At 40.4% G+C, this 23,318-nt stretch overlaps 15 protein-coding genes across 15 annotated transcripts; 8 read left to right on the top strand and 7 right to left on the bottom strand.

Annotated features, from left to right (window-relative positions):
- Positions 1–591: 591 nt before the first annotated feature.
- On the top strand, positions 592–2,289 carry RNJ42_00729 (alpha-keto acid decarboxylase family protein; the record flags this gene model as incomplete). The annotated part of the gene is made up of 1 exon (XM_071050899.1): positions 592–2,289. One exon carries the CDS (start codon positions 592–594, stop codon positions 2,287–2,289), a length of 1,698 nt encoding a protein of 565 aa, XP_070908111.1.
- A 641-nt stretch (positions 2,290–2,930) lies between these two features.
- Positions 2,931–3,623, top strand: RRF1 (Rrf1p; the record flags this gene model as incomplete). Its single annotated transcript, XM_071050898.1, has 1 exon — positions 2,931–3,623. One exon carries the CDS (start codon positions 2,931–2,933, stop codon positions 3,621–3,623), a length of 693 nt encoding a protein of 230 aa, XP_070908110.1.
- Positions 3,624–3,798: 175 nt separating this feature from the next.
- Positions 3,799–5,706, bottom strand: MSC7 (meiotic recombination directing protein; the record flags this gene model as incomplete). Its single annotated transcript, XM_071050897.1, has 1 exon — positions 3,799–5,706. One exon carries the CDS (start codon positions 5,704–5,706, stop codon positions 3,799–3,801), a length of 1,908 nt encoding a protein of 635 aa, XP_070908109.1.
- Positions 5,707–6,027: 321 nt separating this feature from the next.
- On the bottom strand, positions 6,028–6,577 carry VMA10 (H(+)-transporting V1 sector ATPase subunit G; the record flags this gene model as incomplete). Its single annotated transcript, XM_071050896.1, has 2 exons — positions 6,028–6,369; positions 6,575–6,577. 2 exons carry the CDS (start codon positions 6,575–6,577, stop codon positions 6,028–6,030), a joined length of 345 nt encoding a protein of 114 aa, XP_070908108.1.
- A 202-nt stretch (positions 6,578–6,779) lies between these two features.
- On the top strand, positions 6,780–7,892 carry BCD1 (Bcd1p; the record flags this gene model as incomplete). The annotated part of the gene is made up of 1 exon (XM_071050895.1): positions 6,780–7,892. One exon carries the CDS (start codon positions 6,780–6,782, stop codon positions 7,890–7,892), a length of 1,113 nt encoding a protein of 370 aa, XP_070908107.1.
- A 57-nt stretch (positions 7,893–7,949) lies between these two features.
- Positions 7,950–8,663, bottom strand: SRB2 (Srb2p; the record flags this gene model as incomplete). Its single annotated transcript, XM_071050894.1, has 2 exons — positions 7,950–8,580; positions 8,656–8,663. 2 exons carry the CDS (start codon positions 8,661–8,663, stop codon positions 7,950–7,952), a joined length of 639 nt encoding a protein of 212 aa, XP_070908106.1.
- A 726-nt stretch (positions 8,664–9,389) lies between these two features.
- NCP1 (NADPH--hemoprotein reductase) lies at positions 9,390–11,453 on the top strand (the record flags this gene model as incomplete). Its single annotated transcript, XM_071050893.1, has 1 exon — positions 9,390–11,453. The coding sequence occupies one exon, from the start codon at positions 9,390–9,392 to the stop codon at positions 11,451–11,453; it is 2,064 nt and encodes a 687-aa protein (XP_070908105.1).
- Positions 11,454–11,937: 484 nt separating this feature from the next.
- RNJ42_00722 (HAD family hydrolase) lies at positions 11,938–12,690 on the bottom strand (the record flags this gene model as incomplete). The annotated part of the gene is made up of 1 exon (XM_071050892.1): positions 11,938–12,690. The coding sequence occupies one exon, from the start codon at positions 12,688–12,690 to the stop codon at positions 11,938–11,940; it is 753 nt and encodes a 250-aa protein (XP_070908104.1).
- Positions 12,691–13,233: 543 nt separating this feature from the next.
- On the bottom strand, positions 13,234–14,082 carry DPC29 (post-initiation translation factor DPC29; the record flags this gene model as incomplete). Its single annotated transcript, XM_071050891.1, has 1 exon — positions 13,234–14,082. The coding sequence occupies one exon, from the start codon at positions 14,080–14,082 to the stop codon at positions 13,234–13,236; it is 849 nt and encodes a 282-aa protein (XP_070908103.1).
- A 270-nt stretch (positions 14,083–14,352) lies between these two features.
- VMA7 (H(+)-transporting V1 sector ATPase subunit F) lies at positions 14,353–14,709 on the top strand (the record flags this gene model as incomplete). Its single annotated transcript, XM_071050890.1, has 1 exon — positions 14,353–14,709. One exon carries the CDS (start codon positions 14,353–14,355, stop codon positions 14,707–14,709), a length of 357 nt encoding a protein of 118 aa, XP_070908102.1.
- Positions 14,710–15,142: 433 nt separating this feature from the next.
- Positions 15,143–16,150, top strand: MRX20 (Mrx20p; the record flags this gene model as incomplete). Its single annotated transcript, XM_071050889.1, has 1 exon — positions 15,143–16,150. One exon carries the CDS (start codon positions 15,143–15,145, stop codon positions 16,148–16,150), a length of 1,008 nt encoding a protein of 335 aa, XP_070908101.1.
- Positions 16,151–16,300: 150 nt separating this feature from the next.
- Positions 16,301–17,278, bottom strand: CNN1 (centromere-binding protein CNN1; the record flags this gene model as incomplete). The annotated part of the gene is made up of 1 exon (XM_071050888.1): positions 16,301–17,278. One exon carries the CDS (start codon positions 17,276–17,278, stop codon positions 16,301–16,303), a length of 978 nt encoding a protein of 325 aa, XP_070908100.1.
- Positions 17,279–17,498: 220 nt separating this feature from the next.
- Positions 17,499–19,307, top strand: RMD8 (Rmd8p; the record flags this gene model as incomplete). The annotated part of the gene is made up of 1 exon (XM_071050887.1): positions 17,499–19,307. One exon carries the CDS (start codon positions 17,499–17,501, stop codon positions 19,305–19,307), a length of 1,809 nt encoding a protein of 602 aa, XP_070908099.1.
- A 131-nt stretch (positions 19,308–19,438) lies between these two features.
- Positions 19,439–21,559, bottom strand: GUS1 (glutamate--tRNA ligase GUS1; the record flags this gene model as incomplete). The annotated part of the gene is made up of 1 exon (XM_071050886.1): positions 19,439–21,559. One exon carries the CDS (start codon positions 21,557–21,559, stop codon positions 19,439–19,441), a length of 2,121 nt encoding a protein of 706 aa, XP_070908098.1.
- A 233-nt stretch (positions 21,560–21,792) lies between these two features.
- Positions 21,793–22,968, top strand: RAI1 (decapping nuclease; the record flags this gene model as incomplete). Its single annotated transcript, XM_071050885.1, has 1 exon — positions 21,793–22,968. One exon carries the CDS (start codon positions 21,793–21,795, stop codon positions 22,966–22,968), a length of 1,176 nt encoding a protein of 391 aa, XP_070908097.1.
- Positions 22,969–23,318: the final 350 nt, after the last annotated feature.

The following is a 23,318-nucleotide window of genomic DNA, read 5'->3' as shown; positions in this document are numbered from 1 at the left end:
TATCTAGAAAGTGATTTACGATTTTGGCTCCTACGACATATTCTGCGTGCCTATTTGCATCCCCTACGACATATTCTGAGGGCACAATGGGGGAGAGACATGCAAAACAAAATGCATACTATGCGTCTTTATTAACTTAGCTATGCATAATACAGGAGCCATGAGGAGTGGGATGTACAGTCATATTCTATTTTACCTTATTTGGTTCATGATATATGCAGATATTAATTCTCGAATATTCAAAAAATGAATGATAGTCTTTGTTGAGTTTCTTATTATTCAATAAAAATTCAAGCGAATAACTTTGTAAATATTAGGAGCTATGCAGTTAAGATTCAACTGAAACAAAGCAAACAAATAAAATACTAAATCAAATATTAATATTCAAAATGGACTATCAAGTAACAAAAAACATTATAAGGAATGATCTGAATTAACCATAAAAGTAAAAGTATATAAAGCTTCAACAAAATAACAACTTGTAGAATATCTTTCCAGATAATAAAGACACCAGTACAAGTATATTATATCTCCTGATATACTAAACTATTCAAAAAAACTATTCAAAACAACAACAAACAACAACTTCAAATGTCTCAAATTTCCTTAGGTCGTTATTTATTTGAGAGATTGCATCAAATCCATATTGATACTATCTTTGGTTTGCCAGGTGATTTCAACTTAGCCTTATTGGATAAAATCTATGAGGTTGAAGGTTTGAGATGGGCTGGTAATGCAAACGAATTGAATGCTGCCTACGCTGCCGATGGTTATGCTCGTGTTAAAGGTATGGGCTGCTTACTGACCACATTTGGTGTAGGTGAACTATCTGCTGTCAATGGTATTGCTGGTTCTTATGCCGAACATGTTGGTGTTTTACATGTGGTCGGTGTTCCTTCTGCCACTTCTCAGGCTCAAAAGCAATTGCTACACCATACCTTGGGTAATGGTGACTTTGATGTCTTCCATAGAATATCTGCCAATATTTCTGAAACCACCTCTATTGTTACTGATATTGCTCAAGCTGCCTCTGAAATTGATAGATGTATCAGAACCTGTTATATGACTCAGAGACCTGTATACTTGGGTATTCCAGCTAGTATGTTTGACGATAAGGTGTCTGCTAAGCTCTTGGATACTCCAATTAACTTCAAATTCCCAGAAAATGATCCTGACGCCGAAAAAGAGATCTTGGATCAAATAACCTCTATGATTAAGGCTTCTAAAAAGCCAATCATCTTGGCCGATGCTTGTACCTCCAGACACGATGTAAGAAGTGAGACCAAAAAACTAATTGAAATGACTAAGTTCCCTGCATTCACCACTCCATTGGGTAAGGGTTCAATTGACGAAAATACGCCTAACTTTGGTGGTGTCTATGTTGGTAGTCTAAGTAATCCTGAAGTTAAGGAATTTGTCGAGGACGCTGACTTAGTTCTATCTGTGGGTGCTTTGCTATCTGATTTCAACACTGGTTCATTCTCATACCAATTACACGCCAAGAATGTTATTGAGTTCCACTCTGATCATATGAAAATTAGAAAGGCTACCTATCCTGGCGTTAACATGAAATATGTCTTGGAAAAGTTGCTGAAGGTCGTCCCAAGTATTGTTGAAAACAGAAAGGACACTAGAAAGATCCCAACAGCTAAAGATAAGGTTGTTACAGCCAAGGACAACGAAAACTTGAGACAAGAGTGGCTGTGGAACCATGTAGGTGACTTCTTCCAAGAAGGTGATATCATTATTTCTGAGACAGGTACCTCCAACTTTGGTATTGTTGAGTCAAAGTTTCCTAACAATTGTATTGGTATATCACAAGTTCTTTGGGGTTCAATTGGTTATACTTTGGGTGCTTGTGTTGGTGCAACATTTGCTGCTGCCGAAATTGATCCTAAGAAAAGGGTTATTTTATTCATTGGTGATGGTTCTTTGCAACTAACTGTGCAGGAAATCTCCACGGCTGTTAGATGGGGACTAGCTCCTTACATGTTTGTCCTAAACAACAACGGTTACACTATCGAAAGAATGATTCATGGTGAAACTGCTGGTTATAACGATGTCCAAACTTGGGACCATTTCTTATTGCTACCTGCATTTGGTGCCAAGAACTACGAGAACATTAGAGTTAAGACTGTTGGAGAGTGGAACAACCTAATTCAAGACAAGGCTTTCAACAAGAACGACAAGATCAGACTTGTGGAGATCATTTTACCTGTTATGGATGGTCCAGACAGCTTGAAGAAACAAGCCAAATTAACTGAATCCATTAATGCTAAGAACATGTAATGGTAGTAAAAAAATCAAAACTTATACAATATTGTCAAATTAACGAAAAAAAAAAATTAACGAATATATAGTAATACAATATATGAATTATAATTTATACTACTTTAATTTTAAATAAATTTAATAAATCTTTCAATCAGATCACATTGATCATGTGTACAAATAAAAAATTACAAAAAAATAATGGTTGCTAAGAGATTCGAACTCTTGCATCTTACGATACCTGAGTGCTCCTACATTGTAATGCAGTAAGTAATTAAACTTGAATCAGGCGCCTTAGACCGCTCGGCCAAACAACCATAATAAATCGATGATATTCTAGTAATGATTTAGAAACAAGTTGTTGCAGGTTTTTAAGTGCTATAATAAATATGTACTATATGAGCCATTGCAAACTTATTATCTGAAATAGATTAAAATCATATTAGTAATAGATTATCATGGTCCATTTATTATAGCTTAAAGCTATATTCTATGTTTCCTTCTAGTTGCCATTTTTTTTTCTCTTTCGTAGTAGGCAATACTTTAGGATACTTCAAATAAAAACAGCTTTTATAACATAGTCAATTTTTTTTTTGTTGATTTCAGAGGTTATTTTAGTAATTGAAACCTGTGACAAGTAAAACCCAACTACTCTGAATATGTTAAGCTTAAGGACCTCTTTTTTCCTTACTAGAAATACACTTACTCGTCAGTTCCAAACGTCTTCTCTGCTATTGAAGAAGAAAGCTGCTAAGGGGAAAGCTGCTCCTGTGGAGGAAGAGCCTGAGATTGTTGATCCTAATATATACGTCAAGGAATTGACTACTAAATTTGATAAATCCATAGAACTGTATCAAAAGGAGCTGAATGAGAAGAGGCAGGGGAGTTTCAACTCTAAGATATTCGATAAGTTAGTCCTTAAGAATGGCAGGTCATTTAAGGATATGGCAACTACAGCTTTGAAGGGCAAAGGCTCATTATTAATAACCGTATTTGATCCTAATGAGGTGAAGAATATCGTTAGTGCCATCTTGGCTGCAGATTTAAATCTGAACCCTGAGAGAGTATCCACAAATAATCAACAGTTAAAGGTTCCTTTACCCCCACCAACCACTGAATCCAAGCAGCAATTGTGTAAGGAATTGAAGACTGTTTTTGAGAAGTACAAACAATCACAATCCAAGGCATCCCTGGGACATATTCGTACTGAGGTTATGAAAGAACTCAAAAGTCTCCAAAAGAAAGACGAGTCAATAAAGAAGATTATCCAGCATGTCGAGAAGATTCATAAGGACTATGTGAATAAGATGACTGAACAACTCAAACAAGCTGAAAAAAATGTAATGGGCTAAACTTAGCCATCAAATATTTTTTCTATGAACTGAATATTCTAATGCTGTAAATATTTAAGAATTAAATTAAAATAAAAATCTTTTAAGGATTTAAATTGTATCGTAAAAATGTTAATAAAAAAACTATATATTTAGGCATCTAAATAAAAAGATGCAATATTTATTTTCTGAATAATCAGCTTGCGTCCTTTGCAAGCGAAAGTAGAGCTTTAATACGTTGCCAGGTGGACATAGCGTAAGAGCCAGTAATAAAACTCTTCACGAAACCCCAAGCCTTTCTATTACTCTTGATTGGATAGTCAAGAGGTGGTGGAATTTGTGTAGAAATGAAAGGCAAGGTGTCGAAACAAATACTCTTTGCATTACACAAACCGAGCAAACCTTCTTCACCACCAAACTTACCATAACCAGAACCGTTAATACCACCAAATGGTAATTGACAGACGTAGAAAGTAGCGAAGTCATTAATAGCAACATTACCAGTCTTCAACTTGTTGGCCACCATGTTACATTCATTATAATCTTGACCGAAAACGGAACCACCTAAACCAAATGGCGCAGAATTAGCTAATTCAATACAATGTTGAGTGTTTCTGGCCTTCATCATAACTAGGATTGGACCAAAAACTTCATTCTGGGCAATGTCCATATCAGGAGTAACATCAACTAGTAAAGTTGGCTGGAAATAATGACCTAGAGGGAATTTTGGATGGTTGTAACGAGAGCCTCCATAGATTAGCTTTGCACCCTTGGAGACAGCATCCTTAATGAGTCCTTCTAGTTGACCAAATCTGTTATCGGAGATCATAGCACCCATGTCAACATCTTCTAAATGATCAATATCAGAACCTTGACGTAGAGGTTGTTTGGTCATACGTTCCTTTAAAATGTCAACCAAAGGCTGGTAGTTTCTTTCACTGACAATAACTCTTTCAATACCAATACAATTTTGACCAGATGATTGGAAAGTACCTCTTAAAATAATAGAAGATAAGGCTTTCAAATCTTTAACGGAATCTAGAACAATGAATGCATCTTTACCACCCAATTCAACAACAACTGGAGTCAGAGATTCAGCAGCGCAGTTTAGAATGTGTTTTGCGACAGATTGAGAACCAATGAAAGTAATGTGCTTGATACCAGGGTGAGAAGTGAAATGGTTTGCAGCGTCATCGTCCTTAGTTGGAGGCAAACAGTAACATAGCTGAACAATGTTTGGATCAACATCACATGTCTTTAAACATTCACGTACCAATTCAATAAAGTATTCAGACGACCAGACAACTTGTTCGGAACATTTGACGATGATGGCGTTACCGGTAAAGATGGAAGCAATGATAGGACCCATTAAGTTATGGAATGGGTAGTTCCAAGAGACAATGGAACTGATCACACCTAAAGGTTCGTAACGGATCTCAGCTCCTTTATAGAACTTCATGAAGAAGTTAGTAGGACCAGGACGTCTAGAGGGCTGTAGAGTCTGTGGGCCATGTTTCAAAGTCCATTGAATCTTCTCCAAAGTAACCAAAATCTCACCCATAGAGGCATCCAGCATGGTCTTACCAGAATCACGACAAGCAACCCTAGCAATTAGGTCCTGGTTTTCAAGGATAAACTTTTGCAATGTTGCCAATACTTCCAATCTCTTATTAATGGCAGAGTTGGCCCATTTGCTCTGAGCTTCTTCAGCATTACGTACCAATTTATCAATTTCCTCAGTGGTCATGGACTTGAACTCACCCAAGTACTGTCCGGTGGCCGGACAATAACTCTGGATATATCTAGGCTTGGAATCATCGACTAGACGTGGTGGATCCAACCTACGTCCCTTCCAATTGGGCATAACTTCCTCCGGTGTAGAGGCCTTAAACCTTCTAGCCTTATAACCACAGCCAGCAGACGCAAATAGCTTGTAAGCCACGTATAAGGTAAATAGCGAGGCTACCAAAGTGGTGCCCATCACCATACGAGGATTCATCACTACACCATCATTGTAATGGTTGTTTAGGATGTCCTTAACGTAGTCCTGGATGGTACTATTCAATCGCTGCACCATGTCTGAATTCAAATACACACTCTGCATGCTTATAAGCCTTAGAACCTAGGAAGAGCAAGAAGTTCCAAGATTTATGGTTACTTTTGCCTATATATATAAAGCTTCTTTCAGCTTATTCTTCGAAAGTTGTGCCCAGTGTAGCCCTGTGCTGCTCTGTGCTTGGATATTTCGTTAAAAGCAAAAGGACGAAGCGAATGGGTTAGTAGAAGGAAGCTATACGATGGCTATTCAAATTGAAAATTTTATTTATCATAGATTGACTGTAGTTATATAAAAACAATAGGTTATATAGACTTATCTGATTCCGCAAAATACATTTAAAACTAGGAAGTAGAAGAAAGAGCCAGATCAACTGGCATTGATGTGTACTTCGGTGGTTGGCTTTGTTACTGCCTCTAGCAGCAACTTGACTACGTGATCCTTCTTTTCTGACACAGTTTTCTTGATATCGTCCAACTCAGATTGGACACCAGCCTCAGCGTTGCGTTCCAGCTCCTGAACACCTCCTGCGTTGCTACTTTCGAAGTCCTTTAGTTCTTGCTCTTTCTTGGCCTTGTAACCCTCAATTTCCTTGGCAGCATCAAGCTGTGCCTGCTTGATCTTATCCTGTCTGTACTTCCTGGCCTGAGATACTATCTCATGTGCTTCTTTCTCTGCCTTCAGCAGTGTAGCAATACCGTTCTTCTGTGACTAAATAAATTTCCAGATAAAAGCTGGTATATGTAAAATCATAATGCAGCAGTCAATGTAGTTAGTATGAATGTTTCTATGTTGAGCTCAAATCATGTAATTGAATAATGATAGGGAGTTAGAAGAGAAATACCACATTTCAAGCAGAGAAAAGCCTGCGTTGGTGGGGGAGGTCGGGGGTGAGAAGAAACTATAGTTAACATACCATGTTTTTATATTATTCTGTAGTATTAGTAGCTCTGGTTTATGGGTCTTTAATGGGCTTATCGAGCTTTAAAGTGTCATTATATACTTAATTTAGCCAAAACCCCTTCAAAATGGAAAAATTGAAAAAAAATTGAAAAGCTTGAAAAAAAAAAAAATATTTCAAGATGATTTAAAGTGATGAGCGATGAGCTTTGATGCCTTGAATGGTTTTGGCAGGAAGGAGGGATGACAAGACGATGGTTGTTTGTGAGGTATGTCAGCAGGTAGAGAGTCGGTATAAGTGTCCACGGTGTGGGAAGCGGAGCTGTTCGCTTGACTGTAGCAAGAGACACAAGGTAGAGAGTGGTTGTAGTGGTCAGGTGCATGATCCCGGGTATATTCCTAGTGAGGTTATTAAGGGAGCAGATGGTGAGAAGAAGGAGAGCAATGTATTGGTGCAGCGCGACTATAACTACTTGGTGCAGATGCGGCGGGCTGTTGAGGTGAAGTTGACAGATGGGAAGCGGAAGAATGGGAGGATACTACGTGAGGCATATGATCCTAAGAGACAGCGGTTGAATGTTGCGGATTCTGCTGATACTGTGCCGGAGCCGACCAGGCTTATAAGGCGTGGAGTATCGTGTCTCATGTTGCCGCGTGGTATGCAGAGGTCTAGCCAGAACAAGTCGAAGTGGGATAACTCTTTGAACCAGTTTACATGGACAGTAGAATGGATTGTGTGCGGTGCTGATAATGAGAAGTTTACACACCTGACACATCGTGCTAAGGAGAACGAGACAATAGTAGATGGGCTGAGTAAAGCCGTGTTCAATAAGATATGTGAGTTCTATGGCCTATCGAGCGAGGAAAGTGCTGGAGTGGAGAAGAAGGAGGAGCGTACCGAGATTATCAAGAACAGCGAGCTGTCATTCTATATCAAATGGTTTCCGCGCGATACTATGACGATGTGCGACTCGAAGGAGCTCATAAAGGTGGATGCAATCGACACACCTCTAGGTGAAACGTTGAAGGACCGCACGGTGATCGAGTTTCCAACGATATATATCTCGAAAAAAGAGGAGTATCTACCGAATGGTTTTACCGTGGTTGATGAAGATGTCAAGAACGGTAAAAAGAAGGCTGTACCGGACTCTGATTCGGACTCGGACTCAGACTCGAGCTCAGAGTCAGATTCAGATTCTGATTCGGAGCCCGAGGAGCAGAGTTCTAAACCTGCAGAGCCCCCGATCAAGCCTTCTACTGCATCTGATTCAAGTGATGACGACGATGAGGACGGATACAACCCTGGTGTCTCGCTTGATTTTCTAATGAGTTGATGATTTTCTAATCCTTTATTATTGCATTATATATATATATGTACACACATGTATTTTCTAATACTCCAGAACTTTAATGTACAATTCTGCAAGCTTATAGATGGGTTGGTCGTCATATCTGGAGTCATCCTGTGGCCCAGCTACTTTATAGTCCTTTACGCCCATCTCTTTAAGCAGTTGCACCACAGGTTCCACACCATTTGAGCTCCCCACATCCCGACCTAAATCTTCGGATTGATCGAGCTCGATGAGCAAGCCTTTGAATCCGGTCGAGGTGAACAAGTTGACGATACGCACGGTTACCCCACCAGTAATCAGCAATGCCTCACCCGCGTCCCCGCGTATCACCTGTCTCTGGGTCCACATATTGGACAGTTTCGAGCTCAGCAGCTGGTCAATGGGCTCAGAGAACCCCGTGCTACAGGTCCGCAGCTCCGGTGCCGCCACCTCGTTGGAAGCGCCAGCGAGGACCATGCCGTGGCCGTCGCGCATCAGGACAGTTTTCCTGTCGTGATGGGAGAACGTGAGGGAGTAGAGCAGGCGGTCTCTGTTGGGGTCGTCCTTGACCTGCGTCCTGTACGTCCTCACGTCCAGAGACCACGGTTCTCGAACCTCTAGCAACTGTTTAGCCAGCAGGTCTTTGAACTCCGTCAGAGTACCGGGAGTAGCGCGCTCAATAAATATCACACTATACAAAATTGTTAGTAAAAAAAAAAAGATTTAACTAAAAGAAATAAAAAGAAAAAGCAATGAATATACATACGCAGACATCTTTTGTGTATACTAATATCTAGTTGCTATTTATCAAATATCTAATATCTTATATCTCTCCCTCTTCAGAGGGAGAGATATAAGATTATAGTTTTTTAGTATAAGTATTACCAAGGCCATTCAGCTAAAAGGAAAAGTAGGAAATTTCCAGTGGGCACACTCAACGACAATCACATGCTCCATTCAACTCCCGTAGGACGCATCATTTCCAGAAAGCAGATAAAAAAAAGGAATCATCACACACGGGTATCTTCTTGTAAGTGGGTGCATTACCACATGTTAGCCTTCAGAAACAGCAGGAGCACCTCCCTTTGATGCGATCTCTTTACGCGATGTTAAACAAAGCAAAGCAACAAAGAAAAAAAAGTCGCAAATGCAGCGTGCCCGTCAAGATTCGGGAAAAGACGAAAGACGAAAGACGAAAGACAACAAGGGAAGAGACTGCAGTGGGAGAGACTGCAGTGGGAGAGAAAGTCCGTAGTTATAAAGGTAAAGAAAAATTTTCTCTTGACTAAAATCTTAAACGAGCTATAAACCAAACGATTGATTAGTATTAATAAGGAAAAATTTATTATATTTATATTATATATTATTATAAGTTAAAATACTTCCCCCACTCAACATTCTTTTTTCTTCTTAAAACACAAAAAAAAAACACTAGATACTACTAAAAAAACTATTCAAAAAACACTAACAAAACACTACAAAAACAAAAAATACAAAAAAATGGATAAGACTGACTTGATCGTGCTGATAGGCCTGATCGTTGTGGTCTTCCTGTATATGAAGAGACGGGTTATCAAGGACTTCGTCTCCGAGCTGCTGTTCGCCGAGGAAGATAGCGCTACCACCGTGTCTACTACATCACGTGACATTGCTGAAGTAGTCAATGAGCATGGTAAGAACTACGTTGTCTTCTATGCGTCCCAGACCGGTACTGCTGAGGACTATGCCAAGAAGTATGCCAAGGAGCTTACCGCTAAGTTTGCCCTGAACGTTATGTGTGCTGATGTCGAGTACTACGACTTCGAGACTTTGAACAACCTGCCTGACTCCTGTATTGTGTCTTTCTTCATCTCTACCTATGGTGAGGGTGACTTCCCGGACGGTGCTGTGCACTTCGAGAACTTCTTGTCCAACTGCTCCAGCACGGACTTGGAGAACTTGAGTTTCACCTGTTTCGGTCTAGGTAACTCCACTTACGAGTTCTTCAACGGGGCTTCCCGTAAAGCTGTCAAGTACCTTGTCGAAGCCGGTGCCAAGCAGATTGGTGAGGCCGGTGAAGGTGACGACGGTACTGGTGCCACTGACGAGGACTACTTGTCCTGGAAGGACGCCGTCCTGGAAGAATTGAAGAGCAGATTGCACCTAGATGAACGTAAGGAGAAATTCGTGCCTGCATTCAAGCTAGAAAAACTAGAATCCGTTACCGAGAAGACCTCCCTAGGTGAACCATCCGTGCAATACTTACCATCTAACAAACTGTCCTACAACTCCGAAGGTGTCCAATTGGGCCCATTCGACTTGTCCCAACCATTCCTTGCCCCAATCACCAAAACCCACGAACTTTTCAAGGGCGGTGACCGTAACTGTATCCATTCTGAAATTGACGTCTCTGGCTCCAACATTAAATACTCCACTGGTGACCACTTGGGTGTCTGGCCTTCCAACGCTGACGAAAAGGTTGAACAATTCTTGAAGTTGTTCAACTTGGACGCTGATATGATCTTCGACTTGAAACCACTTGACTCTACCATCAAGGTCCCATTCCCATGTCCTACCACCGTAGGTGCTGCTGTTAGAAACTACTTGGAAATCACTGGCCCTGTCTCAAGACAAACTTTCGGCTCCTTGATCGAATTTGCTCCAAACGAGGAAATCAAGAAGAAGCTGACTGTCTTGGCTAAGGACAAGGACTTGTTCGCCAAGGAAATCACCTCCAAATACTATAACTTCGCTGATGCTCTATACTACTTGTCTAACGGCCAACCTTGGACTACCGTCCCATGGGAATTCTTGATCGAAGCCATGGCCCACATGCAACCACGTTACTACTCTATCTCCTCTTCCTCTTTGTCCGAAAAGCAAACCATTCACATTACCTCCGTTGTTGAAAATAATCCAAACCCTGTCGACTCATCCTTGCCAAACGTTGTTGGTGTTGCTACCAACTTACTAAGAAACATCAGTCTTGCCAAGAACAAAGAATCAACTGACTCCATGCCTGTCCACTACGATCTAAATGGTCCACGTAACTTGTACCAAGGTTACAAGATCCCTGTCCACGTCCGTCGTTCTACCTTCAGACTTCCAACTAACCCATCCACCCCTGTTATTATGATCGGTCCAGGTACTGGTGTTGCCCCATTCCGTGGTTTCATCAGAGAGAGAGCTAAGATGGTCGAACAACAAGACAATGTCCAACTAGGTAAGCACTTGCTATTCTATGGTTCCCGTAACACCGATGACTTCTTGTACCAAGAAGAATGGCCTGAATACTCTAAGAAGTTGGGCTCTGCCTTCGAAATGGTTGTTTGTCACTCTAGAGTGCCTGGCCAACCAAAGGTCTACGTCCAACATAAGGTAAAGGAGTACGCTGAAGAAGTCTTGAAGTTGATCCACGAAGGTGCCTTCTTGTACATTTGTGGTGACGCCAAGAACATGGCACATAGTGTGAACACTACTTTGGTCGACATTTTGGCTGAAGGTAAGAACATCTCTAAGGATGAAGCTAATGAGATGATTAAGATGTTGAAGACTACCGGTAGATTCCAAGAAGATGTTTGGTAATCACCGAATATAAAACAAAAAAAAGACTAAATACTAATCAAAGCAACTATCAACATTCTGAAAATAAGAGATTGATGATGTGGGTAAGCTCAGGTTATTTATCAAAATCATGTTATACTCTGATATCATTCGAAACCAGTTTTTTATGATCCGAAAGCTGTTGTCATGAATCTAAAGTAAAAAAAAATCATCCAGCCACTTAATTCATATTAAATTACAAGATATGGATTAGAAAATCGAATCCGGCATTACTTGATGATAATTTCAAAAAAAAACAACCAAAACTTCAAGAGGAAGACCTCTTACATCATTGCATTGCAGATGATTTTTTTATAGAATATATAAGTTTAATGTATAGAATAAATAATTGTTATGTTCCATTCATCAATAAGAAATATTTACAATTCCTAAAAAATAATAATTAAAAAAGCCATTTGTTCATTGAGTACTTTTTGGTTAGGTTATTACATATAAGTTTTTTGAGTTATTTTACTAGTGGGTTCACTATTTCGAATACAATCCCATCCTGGTCGTTATTTCTAAGTAACCTAACTTGGGTCAAATCATTCACAACAAAATCTGCACCAGCATCGAATAACACACCTTTGTCATAAGATGTAGTAATACCCACAGTTACCGCGCCCATTGCTTTACCAGCTTTGATACCAACTGGTGCATCTTCAAATACCACAGAGCGAGCAATACTTCTATCAAAATTACAGTTATTACAAAGAAGATCACACGCCTTACTATATCCTTCTGGGTCTGGTTTACCGTTTTTAACATCTAATGCAGTAATAAAAACATCAGGCTTCCCGACCTCTTTGAGGATAGAGGTAAACCAGTGGAATGCAATGTAGGGAGTGGCAGAAGTAACAATTGCCCACTTTCGACCGGCTAGTGGAGCTCCAGTACTTGAGTCCTTATCCAGAGATAACAGAAGTTCCTTAGACCCAGGAACCAGCTTAACGATGTCTTCAAAATCATCAACCAGCTCCTTTTCGATCGCCTGGACTTTTTTCCCATCGGTATTGTCAACATTCGGGAAATATTGCGCCATTATATCACCGGCCTTAGCTCCATGCGAATGTTTAAAAAGTTCCTCTGGATCCACATTCTCCTGCACACATAGCCTCTTCCACACAGCTTCAGCTGCCTCTGTAGTATTAACTATGGTGCCATCCATGTCGAAGAGACACACATCCACACCAAATACATTATCTTTCTGCACAGTCATTCTTTACTATTACTTATTATTTATTTAATATCTATTGACAAACAATAAAAGTAATAACTATTTGCACACAACACATTATATATATATATAGGTGTGTTGTGTTTTAATAATATAGTCCTTTTACTTAATACTTTTAATGCCTTAAATTGCAAGGACCCTGAAAGAAATATGAAGGTCTGCGGGGGTTTCACAGGAAGACCCTTAAAAAAAGAAATGATTTACCATTTCGGAAAAACTCTACACATCTACCACAGAAATACCCGCAGAACCGGAATATTTGCAGGATATTTTCAGTGCCTCGAGGGCTTCAAATTAATTGCGGGGGAGGGGCAAAACTAATCAGTGACACATTTTTTTTATTTGGTAAGCACAAATTGAATCAGCAATGCGATAGTTGAGATGCTATTTTCAAGGCCAGTAGGCTTCAAAGGATAATTAACTAGTTTGTTAGATTATAGTGCTTTTTCCTTTCTTTATTTATATAAATGATTTCAATATAATTAAGAAAATAGAGAATATATTTATTTACAGCTTTTTTTTCTATTAGTCCTTTAAGTTTGTATATACAGAAGTGACGTCGTCTAGCTCGTCCAGTGTATTCACAAGTTTTTCAATCTTTTGACGGACTTCTTCATCAGTGACTTCTACTATAGTGTCTGGGTTTGGAACATATTCAAGACCCATTTCATGTATCTTAAATCCTAATTCTTTAAAAGAGTTAGCTACCTTGTTGTTCATCGTTACTTCTGTGACTATGTCGAATTTGTTGGGTGATGTGTTCGCACTGTCGGGTATGGCCCGTTCGGGGGTTGTTCGTTCATTATCTTCCTCCTCAACCAACTTAATATCTTCTACACCGTCTACTTCGAGCACTTTCTCCAGAACTTCATCCTCTGTAGTCAATTGGTCGGATTCTACCACAAGATAACCCTTCCGCTCGAAGAAATAGAGCGTTGGTGTCATAGACCCACCGATTTTGTTGAAAGCCGACCTGACAAGGGCAATGGCCCTGTTCTTGTTGTCTGTAAGGGACTCCACCACAAATGCAACCCCACCAGGACCAATACCCTCATACGTACAGAACTCAGACGCTGCTTTGCCATTACCTACGCCAAGCCCACGGTTTACCGCATTCTCAACCACTTTCTTCGGAACATTGTTCTTATTCGCCAACTCTATAGCCGAAGCAAGCCTGATGTTCATACCGGGGTCTCCACTACCACCACTCTTCACCGCCAACGTGATCTGGTTCGCAAACTTGTTAATCACTTTGTTCTTCTCAGCATCGTTCTTCATCTTGTCGTGCTTGATGGTTGACCACTTGTTATGCCCCGAGAGCACACCTCTCGTAAAGCTAAACCACCGTACCCCTGGCCGTAAACGTGTAAGCATCGAGTCTACAGTATCTGTGGAGGTTTGTACCTTGTTACCATTTTAAACCTTTGAAAGCAGCATTAGCTGCTTTTTTCACTTATATAGCAAAAGAGCCGAAGGGGGATTTTTTAGCAGGGAGAAGGCTATCTTTATAAAGAAATATTACTTTACAGTTACGTTATCCATTTCTGATCTACCCTGGAATTAAACACCAGTTGTACTTGTTGAGGAATTGGGAAACTACCAGCACACGGTTTCTTTTCTATATATTTTATTGTTGTGAGGTAAATGGCTGATAAACGTACGTTACTTGCAGTGATTGCAGATGAGGACACCACTACAGGGCTATTGCTTGCTGGTGTAGGGCAGATTACTCCTGACACGCAGGAGAAGAATTTCTTTGTTTACCAGGAAGGTAAGACCACTAAGGAGGAGGTTGCGGAGATTTTCGATAAGTTTACAGAGGAGAGAGACGATATTGCTATTCTACTGATTAACCAGCACATTGCAGAACTCATAAGGTCTCGTGTGGACTCATACACAAAGCCTTTCCCTGCAATCCTAGAGATTCCTTCAAAGGACCATCCTTATGATCCTGAGAAGGACTCTGTATTGAAAAGAGTTAGGAAACTATTTGGGGAGTGAGAGAGCTCAAAATGAAAGGGGAAATAATGAGACTAATAAGATGTATATTACAATTGTGAAAGCTCATTATCACTATATTAATGGACACGCATTTCTCTACATACACTAATAATATAATAAATATAACCTATAATTGTTGTTTTTTTCTTTTTGTTAACAACACAAACTAGACATCATCTCAACGACTATACTATAACATGATTATTAGGTACTGGTTACTAAATCTAACCAGATATATACTAATTTATAATCCAACTAGGAAGTTGATGGTTATTGCTAATGCTTTTAATTGGCATCGTACGATTGCACTAAACATGTGCAAGTGATTAAGTGGAATCACAACTATAATAGACTTATATACTAAGTACAATACCAAGCCAAAGGACAACTTCCTAAAGTACTACATAAAACGATATCATAAAAAAAAGTATCGATGACTGCCAATAGGACTAACGATAACTTCACGCTTATTACTGCTGGTAGTACAGCTGCCGTATTTGAGACCACGGTAACATACCCCTTCGAGTTCTTAAAAACTGGGTTGCAATTACACAGGAGTTTACCTGGTGTCCAGCCATTCGAGGCGTTGGGCTATCAAGTGAGAGCTTACTTTACTGGTTGCTCTGCGGTGAATATTGGTGCCATATTGAAGACATCTATAAGATTTTGGACTTTTGACAAGGCTTCCGAATGGGTTAGGCCTCCCGATTTGCCAAGGGATGCTAAGCTTACTGGGCCTCAATTGTTGATGGCTGGTGTACTAACAGGTACCATGGAGTCCCTTTGTATTATTCCATTTGAAAATGTTAAGGTTGCTATGATACAAAACGCTTTAGTCACTGATGAAAGAGCTAAGAACGGTGGTATTAGCAGCATCGATAAACTGAAAGGTGAATTACAGGCTAGTAAACCTGCTAAGAAGACCTTCCATAAACAACCAATAGCCACGTCTCCCTATGAGGTGCTATTTCCAGAAAAGCTACCAACAAATATATTCAGTACGATATCGGAACTGTATAGACACCGTGGGATTAGGGCCTATTTCCAAGGTACTGTACCTACGATGATGAGACAAGTAGGAAATTCAGTTGTCAGATTCACGACGTTCACCACACTTCGACAATTTGCTCCTAGAGAGTACCAAAACAACGAGTATTTTGCAACACTTCTGGGTCTAGTATCTTCTGGTGCAGTTGTAGCTGCAACTCAACCTCTGGATGTCATCAAGACAAGAATGCAAGCAAAGGACTCTATGGTACTTTATAGAAATAGTATAAACTGTGGATATAGGATATTCGTGGAAGAAGGTATAACTGCCTTCTGGAAAGGTTGGTTGCCAAGATTAATGAAGGTCGGATTGGCAGGCGGTGTATCATTTGGTATTTATCAATACACAGAAAACCTGATAATGCTGACAAGGCAAAAAAGACATCTGGAATGAGTTATCAATCTCCAGAATTGTAAATATTTGTATATAGATATTATTCTACCACGAAAATAAGAAGTTCAGTTTGCATATATTCGTAAACTTATAATGTTACAACTAGACTATAGCGCCTATCCATCTATCAATCTATATACATAGTAATGGCTATGTTACAGCGGTAAATAACCCTAGTTCTAGGGAATTACACTCTTCCAATGGCAAGTACTTGCAGGCAATCTCAAACAGCAATGTTTTAGCAATAGCTGGTTCTATTTCATGATAGCTTGATAATATTTCAACAACTTTAGATCTATCGGCAACTAATGCTTCAACACCTGAACTGGCTTTAATATTTATAAAGATTTGTGCCAAGAACGTAGCCAGTACTTCCCAGAGATTATCTGGTATTTCTATACCTTGTAGATCAGGTATATCGACGACAATATCTGGGTAATCGGGACTATCGAACCTTCTTTCCACCACGTCATGTGGAGAGTCCATTCCATCATCATCCATTCCATCATCATTGCTGTTCGGTACGTAATGTAAACTGGAATCATCCTGATATGGCAAGGAGTGTTCAACTTGAGTTTCGTGTTTATCTCCACCAACTGGTGATCCTAGATGTCCAGGGCTCCCTATATTGTCGACTGGCATCATATCATCTGTAAGCTCTGCATCATATTGATGTATTCCGAGATTATCATCTTGTTGTAGCTCGTGATCCTGTTGATCTGCGAACCTATCGTCAGAAAAAGGCTCGTAATCATCGAGAATCACCAGAGATTCATCACGATCTTGTCGAACCCTGCCATATACATCCTTAGGGTCCTTTATCTGGGAGAATACTGTCTGTGACAGCGACATATGGCCAGGGCTGATGTCATCAATGCTATTTGTACCATCCTCAGCATCCAATAACTTGTCCCGCAAATTTGTACCCTGGGAAGACAAAGCAGAATTCAGTTCCTGCAGATACTGCCTCGACTCGTTCGGAGAGTTCCGTATAGTCCCCACTACATCCACTAGCTTCCTCCTCTTCAACCCCGGCGTGGTCTCTAATATCAGCTGCTCCTTCAGCTTCCTAGCCTCCTCACGCTGCTTGAAAGGTGTCTCAACATCGCTACTGTCTGGCGTGGACATCACAGTATGATATACGTCCTTGTTGGTGCTCTCTAATTTGGGTTTCTGTGTTTCGTAATGTTGCTTTGCCTATTAATACCAAAATTTCGTGATTAGCCCCGAGGGATCAAACAAGGCCATTTAAAGGTTAAAGGTTCAAGTCTAAAGGCTATAGTGATAGTTGTAAATGGGATAGGAGGAGGTTAGGTACGACTTACGACATTTATATAAAATAGGCGAGATGAGTTATAAGGATCCGATGGCTGAAGGAGCCATGCCGAAGCGGTCTCCGTCGATCCTGGTGACAGATTCGAGGTCAAGCAAGAAGAGGAGTAGTGCTCCGTTTGCTGGGCATGCTGCTGGTGTTAGGAACACATCCGTTGCTGTAAATAGTGAAGGGCAGAAGCGGTCTGCTGCGTCCTCTGGTGGAGGTGCGTCTTCGTTATCACAATATGGTACTAATCATAAACATGATATGGGTTCTGGGAACTCTGGAAAGCGTAGGTCTTCTGGTAGGTTTAGTGAGATATCTATTGACAATATACTGTCTGCAAGTTCGGATGTGCCGTCTGGCAGGCGGGAGGAGCGAGGTTCTACGTCAAGTTGGGATAGGAATGTGTATGATAAGCTCAGGAGGGCACCGATGAGAAAGATGATAAATGCGTTGCCAACTAGAACCTCGAAGACTTCTCAGAAGCTCGTTTTAATCCCCGAGGATAGCAATGTGCCGCCTACTAGAGGTCCGCTTGAGCGTAGAGAGCAGCCTTCGATTGTTAAGAAGAGTCCGATGGAGCGTATACCTAAGAACATTAGGGATCATAAACTCTCAAGGATAACAGCTTATAACTTAGCTGAAGGCTTTAACTTGAAACTATTATCGAAATTTCTGAAAGTTACACATGAAGTAAAGCCAAGGCTATACGATGAGTGTCTTTACATTGCATACACCCTACCGTTATTACCTGGTAAGGATGGATTCCGACTGAAATCTAACATATCTAAGAAAGTTGTGGGTGGTAAGACATTAATAGAGAAGCTGATTGATACTAGTGAGCAAAGAGATCACCATTATGAATATTATTCCGGTGTGGAGACGCTAGAAGATGCCAATAATAACTACGAACTAGATAGCACCGCGATTGCTGACCCTGAAAATAATAACAATGGGAATAACAACAATAATGGTTCGAACCAAGATAATTTTGATCCTAGTGAGCCACAATTCTTTGCTGAAGAGACACCTATTGAACAGGAACAAAGAGAACGTAGTGAACGTATGTCTATTGATGCAGGCAATAGGAGACATAGTATGGTACCAAATGAGGAGGATCAGCATGCCGAGATATTCGTATTCCACTACGGTGTAGTCGTATTCTGGAATTTCACAGAAGAGGAAGAGAAAAATATACTGGGTGATATCGCGTTCTCTGACTATAAGAATCTTGTGGTTCGACCATTAGATGAACAGGATATCGAAATTGAACAATTCCATTTTGAATATGATAAGGACACTGAAAGACCAAGAATTTTCAATGATATAATTACTTTAAGGTCTGGAGATCATATTATCAAGCTGACTCTCGCTCACGCTATTGCGCAGTCATCGAAACTCTCTAGATTTGAGTCTAGAATCTCACCAATCCTAACTACAGTGACAAGATTACCAAAGAGGCTGGCTTTATATGGTACACTAGGGTTAAAGAGAGAACAGCTAATTAAAAAATCAGGAAAATTGTTTAAGTTGAGAGTTGATGTTAACCTTTCCTCAAGTGTTTTGGATACACCAGAATTTTTCTGGTCATTTGAACCATCATTACATCCATTGTATGTAGCAATGAGGGAATACCTTGAAATTGACCAACGTGTTCAGGTCTTGAATGATCGTTGTATGGTCTTCCTAGAATTTTTTGACATTTGTGTTGACTCCATTGCGGAAAGGAATATTGTAAGAGTGACCTGGTGGTTCTTTGTCGCGGTTATAGTCTGTATAGTATTCTCTCTGATAGAGATCTTTATTAGATCATTGATTATTCGAAGACTGAAACAGTAATGCGATGTCATATCATATAGCGCATATTCAAAAAAAAACAGCAAAATATCATGAATTCTTTGTCTTGAAAAAGAGGAAACTAAAAGTTAATTAAATATTTATTGAAACGTTACATAATTAAATGACATCTATTATTTCTTAGCACCGTATTTGTTAACAGACTTACCATCTGGAATAGTGAAGAAAGTGTATGGCTTACCATCCTTGGCAACAGAATCCAATCTGTAGTAACCCTTTCTCTCAAATTGAATGATGTCACCGACCTTCATATCCTTGACATTTAAGTCAGCAATAGCGTCGGTGTGGAATTCAGTTTGAGGAGTCAAGAAATCTTCGAAGCTTTCATCTTCTTCCAACTTGTCCTTGCTGATCAAGTGGTCGAAATCGACCAAGTCAACCTTAACAACATCATCAGTATCAGCCAACCAGGTCAACTTGTACTTAGTCTTCTTAAAATCACCTTCCAAATGCAACTTAGCCTCCATAGAGCCGTCAGCATTCTTCTTGGTAATGATGATGTTACCCCAGTCCATTAAAGTAACTTCTTCATTGGCTTCAATGACATCAGCATCAGCCTTGTCAATGACAACATTTTGGTAGAAGATAACCTTCTTTTCACCAACATCAGGGTTCTTCTTATGCTTAGGTTTCATTTCAGTCTTTGGAGTTTCTGGAGCGCCTTCGATGTGAATCTTGACAGGATCAACAACAGCAGTGTGTCTTGGAGCGACTGGGTCAATAACCTTCTTGTTGAAAGCCCAGATGATATTCCATTCCAAGTTAATAACGTTTCTGGATGGACCTTGAGAAAGAACGAAGTTTCTTAGACCTTCGACAGTCATACCTCTTCTTCTGACACCTCTAACGGTTGGGAATCTTGGATCGTCCCAGTTGGAGACTAGACCCTTGTCGACCATCCATTGTAGCTTTCTCTTAGATAGCAAAGTTCTAACGAAGTTAACTCTTGCGAAATCCCAAATGTGGACCTTTCTCAAATGCAGGTTCTCCAAGAACCAGTCGTATTGAGCGTTACGGTCTCTGTATTCGATAGTACGTAGAGCATGGGTGACACCTTCAATAGAGTCAACAACTGGAACACAGAAATCATAAGTTGGGTACATCTTCCAGGTAGTACCAGTTCTGTGGTGAGGGGTTAGGTTACATCTGTAGATAACTGGGTCTCTTAGGGTCTTGTTCAAGGCCTGGTAGTCAATCTTAGCACGGACACAGTTCTTTAGACCTTCTTCGGTACCGTTCTTCATGTCTTCAGTGAAGATCTTCAAATTTTCTTCAACAGTACGTTCTCTTCTAGCGGAAGCAATACCATCCATACGTTCTTCTCTCATTCTTTCAGTTTGAGTGTCATCACAGTAAGCCTTACCGTCCTTGATCAATTGAACACATAGGTCGTACATCTCTTGGAAGTAGTCAGAAGAGTAAGTAATCTTGTCACCCTTGATACCCAAAAGTTCCAAATCTTCCAAGATGGAGTCCTGAAACTCGGTCTTCTCCTTGGATGGGTTAGTGTCATCAAATCTGATAATCAACTTACCCTTGTAAGCTTGAGCGAAGTACTGGTTCAATAGAGCGGCCTTAGCGTGTCCGATGTGCAAGTATCCAGATGGTTCAGGTGGGAAACGAGTGACAACTTCACCCATCTTAGCGTCCTGCAAATCAATTTCAAAGTTAGCCTTGTGGGACTCCTTCTTCTTACCAGCATTAGCAGCTTTCTTCAAATCCTGCAAGGACTTGGTCAAGAATTCATGGACCTGACCGAAAGCTGGGTTCAACTCTAGAAGCAAGTACCAACGAGAGACATTGACGTAGACCTTGTTCTTGATGATAGAACCAACCATACCGTTGGATCTAAGAGCACCCCAACAAGCAACGTCGGCAACAGTGAAGTTTAGACCACCTTGGATAAAGGTTCTCAAGTTCAATTGAGCATCTAGCTTCTCTAAAGATTGGGAAAGCTTTTGGAAGTTCTTAATAACAAGCTCCTCGTTGGCCAACTTGATCCAGGCCTGTTCAGTAGAAAGGTCAGAAGAGCCAAATTGTTCTGGGAACTTTTGGACAATCTTAGCTAGAACATCACCAGTCTCACCGTCAAGAGCAGCAGCTGGCTCCTTCTTGTCATCGACAAAAACGGTAGCAATACTGTCCGGCTTGGCGGAGTTCACCAAACGGGAGGCAATTAATTCGGCATAGGCAACCACAGGAGCCTTACCATTGATAGATAGAGTAACAGCCATTGTTAAATATCGTTAGTCTGGTCTCTTAACAGGAGTTATATATGAGTATCAAGAGTAATTAACCAACAGACTAACCTTTCAATTGAAAATTTTTTTCTTCAATACGATTTTTTTTTTTCAAAAGCCTTCAAACCGTTGAAGTGAAAAAAATCGATGAGCTAACAGGTTTAACCACAGAGCAATAGGCCACAACTTGGAAGCAGTATAAGGACATATACTACGGTGGGAAAACGATGGGTATTACTGCTAATTTGTTTGTTAATCAGAAAGGGAGCACTACGGCGTTGAAACAGCCCAAGGAGGTTGGGTATTACTCGAGAACGCAGCAGGAGGAGTACCTTTTGAACGATGATGTGAACCTGCGGTACTATTATCTTCCAGATAGTGATCTTGATAAGGGAGTTGATCTTTCTGCTGGTGTTAATAAGTTCCGTGATGTTGCTGCTGGGTTTCAGGACCGGTGTAGTCTTCGCGGGCTGTTGGAGTCTGTTATGGACGCTGAGAAGAAGAAGAATAAGAAGACTGTTGCCGATATCATAACATTTAGAGGCATTATGTCGAAGCTTATAAGGACCTCAATGGAGCCACCCACGTTCAATCATGTAGACCTCAGAATTGTGTCGTTTGATGGCCAATTATTCATCAAGGATGTCTCAGATAACAATAACAAGAAGACCGGTGAGAAGCCAAGCACGGGGAACACGAATAGACAGCAGCTTGACACGTATTCTGGTTACAAATTTGAAGGTGTCTCTACACTATCACAGCCACTGCCATTTGTGGAGCGGGTAGTGGTGGAGAAGAGGCCAAAGAAGATACTGAATAACGGTGACGAGTATATTACAGTAGTGCGGACCGGAGTCTCTAACTGTAAGATGATCCTCGGTGCTGAGGTCGACTGTATCTACGACTTCAAAGAAGAAGGCAAGGACAACTTAAAACATTACACTGAGCTGAAATGCAGCAAACAAATTTCTACTACCGCTGACGTAGCTAGATTTGAGAAGAAACTATTTAGGGCATGGCTTCAATGCTTCCTGGTCGGTGTACCCAGGATCATATATGGTTTCAGAGATGATCGTTACATGTTGAAGACAATTGAGGAATTCTCAACAGAGGAAGTACCCGTGATCCTAAAGGCTAATAACCCTCAACTGGGCCAGGCATGTCTGGACTCCATCAAGTGGTATGGGCTCTTTGCAGAGTGGTTGCTCAAGATTATACCCCGTGATGAAGAAAACGTGGATAATATCAGGGCATTCAGCCTGGTGTTCGAGAATAACCACTTGAGGCTGGCCGAAATCGAGGAATCACACTCAGAGTACGAACAGCTAGTGAATGGAGATGCAATTCTGTCCACTGAGTTCAGGGACTGGAGGAAATCTTTGCATCAAGCTGAGTCAAGCTAGTTCTGTACCAAAAGGTAAAAAAATAGCATTAATTACGTTAGATACAACCTCACAATCAAATCATCTCATACACTTGTAATTTACCCTTTTAGGTTAATTACATGGTTGTATAATTTGCAAAAGTTCCTAAAAATTTGGAGGTATTATTCTAACCTATCTAATACAACTTTCAAGATTAAATGCAATCAAGTCATGGAGAGAACGGAAATCACCATATATAAAAGGGCTTGGGTAAAAGAAGAATATCTGCTCTTAACACCTTCCATATTGTAATTATATACAAGAATAATATAATAATCATAGAAAATATAAATACACACAATAAGAAATGGAACCAGCTCAAGCTACAC

The sequence above is a fragment of the Nakaseomyces bracarensis genome, assembly GCF_045282275.1.
Source record: "Nakaseomyces bracarensis strain CBM3 chromosome Unknown Scaff4_1, whole genome shotgun sequence".
Lineage (NCBI taxonomy): Eukaryota > Fungi > Ascomycota > Saccharomycetes > Saccharomycetales > Saccharomycetaceae > Nakaseomyces > Nakaseomyces bracarensis.
This window is presented reverse-complemented; position numbering and strand designations above follow the sequence as displayed.